Source organism: Cynoglossus semilaevis, unplaced genomic scaffold, assembly GCF_000523025.1.
Source record: "Cynoglossus semilaevis isolate Cse_v1.0 unplaced genomic scaffold, Cse_v1.0 scaffold1117, whole genome shotgun sequence".
In the NCBI taxonomy this organism is placed as follows: Eukaryota; Metazoa; Chordata; class Actinopteri; order Pleuronectiformes; family Cynoglossidae; genus Cynoglossus; species Cynoglossus semilaevis.
In genome coordinates, this window is record NW_007585206.1 from 10,648 (window position 1) to 14,297 (window position 3,650).

Here is a 3,650-nt window from a genome sequence, read left to right on the forward strand (position 1 = left end):
GCTCCCCCAACAACCTATCAAGATAGTCCAAAGAGAAAGAGGGAGTCTCATTCCACTGATACGCTACTGCTTGGTGACCACTGTCATGAAGCCATATTCTTCTTAACACATTCAACTGATGAAGCGACAGTCAAAGAGAAGATGAGGGCCACATTTCAGTACCGCCAAAAACTGGTTCAAGATCAGCACTGTTCTTTGGCAGTTTTGGATGTCTTCCCACGATACCTAGACCTGGCTTGGTAGGAAAATACAACTTCTTGCTTTAAATGAATTGTCACTTAAACTATACACTCTAATGTAGCATAAGTATAAAAATGTGTGTTATTCTGTAGATTGACCAAGACTTCACCATGATGTTTGGATTTTTGACAAAATGGCCTACTTTATTCAAACCTAGAATCCTGACAGACTGCAAAATACTGACCTCAAATCAGCACTTGGTCTCTTGTCTGTGCAGCACGACTCAGGTTGGTGTGGTTTGCTTTGTTCATTGTACATGTTCATGTATTTTTAAAAATGTCTCAATTGTTCATATACATTATATTATATATTTCTCCTGTTTTCCCCAGGGCTGGGACAGTGACCTGTCAAGCATTCTATTGTTGGTTCACCTGTTTCCCCCTACCTCCAAAGGACACAAGAAAAGTGCTAGAATCAGCTCATGTCAAGCTGCTGGCCATGTTGTGAGATATTTGCAGGTATGTAAATAGTAATGTATATATTCTGATGACATTGTCATATTTTCTGACTTTGTTGTGGCAAAGCCTGTTTTATGTGGTGTTTGTTTGAAATAAAAATCTGTTTTAAACTGCAATTGAGTGCTTTTCTTTGTAAATTTAAATGGGATGTACTGTTTTTGGAAATAGTACTGTTTTTAGGAGTAGTATCTTTCTAATTAAATCAACTATAAAATGTTTTTATATTAAATTATAATTAACACTCTCCATAGTGTCAATATAACTTGAACACTATTTGAATGTGTTGAAGAAATATCCTGACAGTATTAGTTTTTGACACCACACACTAGTGTTAGGTGAATTCAGCACTCATATGTGTTAAATTTCATCAACTCAGTGTTCTTTCAACTCTGTCATGTTTAACTCTTTCAAAAGTGTTGTTTTAACTCAATCTAGAGTGGACCAATATAGACACTTTGAAAGTGTTGAATTCAACTCTCTAGGAGTTGAATTAACACTTCTAAATTTACTGTGTACCATTCCTACTTTGATTACCTGTCCTGCACTCCTTTGCCCAGTGGCCTCGTTTACCACATTTCCTACAAACATTATTAGATCTATGTCTGTTTCCCTTTCTATCTTGGTTCTCTGTGTTTGACACTGTGCTTGTTTACACCTACATCTAGGCCTCTCACCATATAGTCATTGTCAAACATGTCATGGTCTGTGACAGATCTTATTCTGTGCTCCATGCTGTTTTCAACCAGTTTAGCTGCACCAATTAGCATATCAGAAGTATATGTTGCACCCTTCCATGTTGGAGATGTCAACTTTATGGCCTGTTGTTGGTGCCGAAAATTACGTTATTCAGTCACCACTGTTGTCATCTAACTGCCGCAGATAGAATGACCTGAAAAGAACCACACCTGACAACGTTGTACTTTTTACTCGCTGCGAGGGGGAGCAGAGAGACCAACAGCTTCGCAGAGTTGGCTCACCTAAGTCCCAAAGTGTGAGGACTGCAGCTCCTTTTATTGAGAAGTTTTCACAAGTACTGGGCAGTTGTTTTTCTTTGAGTTTTACTCCCAGGGCAAAGGTCATCTGATTCCCATACTTGATGAGAAACAGACCTCATCCTTTATGGACCTACATTGTAAAAAACGGAGTACCTACTCCGGTCAAGCAGACCATTATTTACCACACTTGGATAACAGTTTCTGGTTCACCACACTTTGGTTCAACAGCTCCTGTCCTAATAGTTTTATTTATTTATAAAGATTATAAATATTTTTAAATATTACTACATTTAGGTGTGGTGAATATACTGTATATGCGGGATATTGCAACTGTGAGAGATAGTTTATATTTTTAAATGTTAGAAAATATAATAGTGTGAAGTGTCCAGTTAGTCTTACTTCCACTTCCAGAACAATTTCAGATTTTTCTTTTTCTGCTGGTTTTTTGGGTTCATTTTGTTGTCACCCCTTCCAGTTGTATTTCTTCCTTAGTTTTCCCATTTTAAACAGAGCTCTACAACTGATTAACCTGTAGGTTAAACACCACGAAAAACGGAAATGTTGACACGTATTTAACCAGTGAAGCCGTGAGTCGGTTTCTTATTTACACGTCCAAATAAATATGTCCGAAAACTGAACCATTACAACCAATCAGCATACAACATTAGACAACATTTTAAAAGCTGGGTTGAAATGTTAAGCAGAAGCACCGATATCACGGGTAAACAACACGAGTCCTTCGCCTTAAGCTGTCCGACAGGACATCCATTTTCATCCGTTACCGGGTCACGGGGGCAGCATTCGCCACCCAAATCACATTGCACTGTACCAACCCCCCTAAACCTTCCTGCGGGTGGTGAGTCCACTGGAAGGTACCAACCGCCCTAACTGGGATTCAAACTTGCCCAGTGATTCAATTTGAAAATTGATTCAAATTCAAACAGTTTTTCTCAAGTTCTCAAACTTCTTCAGGTTAAAAAAAAAGTAGGAACAAAACACTTTCATAAGAAAAGAAAATGTATCCATATTATTTTTCACACTGTTGTCCTTAACAGATCCAAAATAAAATATGAAAAATGTAAATTGAGCAAATTTGTAAAATATTTTTACCACAGACATTTATCTGAAACTGTACAACTGTACCAATCACAAGAGAGCTAACTAGCTAACTAGCAAAATAACTAACTAACTAACTAACTAAGAAACAGAAGAGAACAAATATCTCTTCACATCAACTTGTTAACTGTACACAAATAAATATCACTGACATGAAGTCAGAGCTAATGTGTTAGCAAGAAATTCAACGTTAAAAGAGATAAAATGTGTTATTTAAAGGTACTCAGTAAAGGATTAGCAACATAGTGGCGAAGTTCAATGTTTTCCAAATATTTCAGGTATTTTACTAGAGTACAGCCTCTATTAAAATACCTCAAGTACCCTCTGTGTATACTCTAGACCAGGATTGTCAAACTCAAATTCACAGTGGGCCAAAATTAAAAATTGTGGCGAAGTCGCGGCTGAACTAAATATTTATTTTAAAAATGGACAAACTTTAGTTTTGCGTTAATTCATATTTTAAATATTATAAATAAATGAGAAATTAAATTTGAAATAAAACACAGATTAACCACAGATCGACTTTCACTGGCTCAGAGGCTGCTGTACTCATTCTCTTTCTGAGCCTCCTCAGCTGTGAAGCTCTCCTCTTCCTTGGACAGCTTCTCAAACTTCTTCAGAAACACAACGAGAGCCACCAGCAGAGCCGCCTGCACCATCAGGAACACAATCAAACACACCTGCGAGAACAAAGCCAGGTTGCAGTACCAGTAGTGACAGGAGTCCAGCACCTCCTCCTCGGTTAAATATGTTATGAGCCGCCCTTTCAGATGGGGAGGGGAGCTGCAGTTGACTCCCAGGTGTGAATTAAGGCTCGAAGGGTGACGCCGCAGGCAGACCT

At 38.1% G+C, this 3,650-nt stretch overlaps 1 protein-coding gene across 1 annotated transcript in view; it reads right to left on the bottom strand.

The window, feature by feature from the left end:
• Positions 1–3,342: 3,342 nt before the first annotated feature.
• Positions 3,343–3,650, bottom strand: part of LOC103398960 (platelet glycoprotein Ib beta chain-like) — a 655-nt gene continuing 347 nt past the window's right edge. The window contains exon 2 of the mRNA XM_025053916.1: positions 3,343–3,648. Coding sequence (XP_024909684.1) covers positions 3,343–3,648 — 306 coding nt within the window. The remainder of the gene's footprint in view (positions 3,649–3,650) is intronic.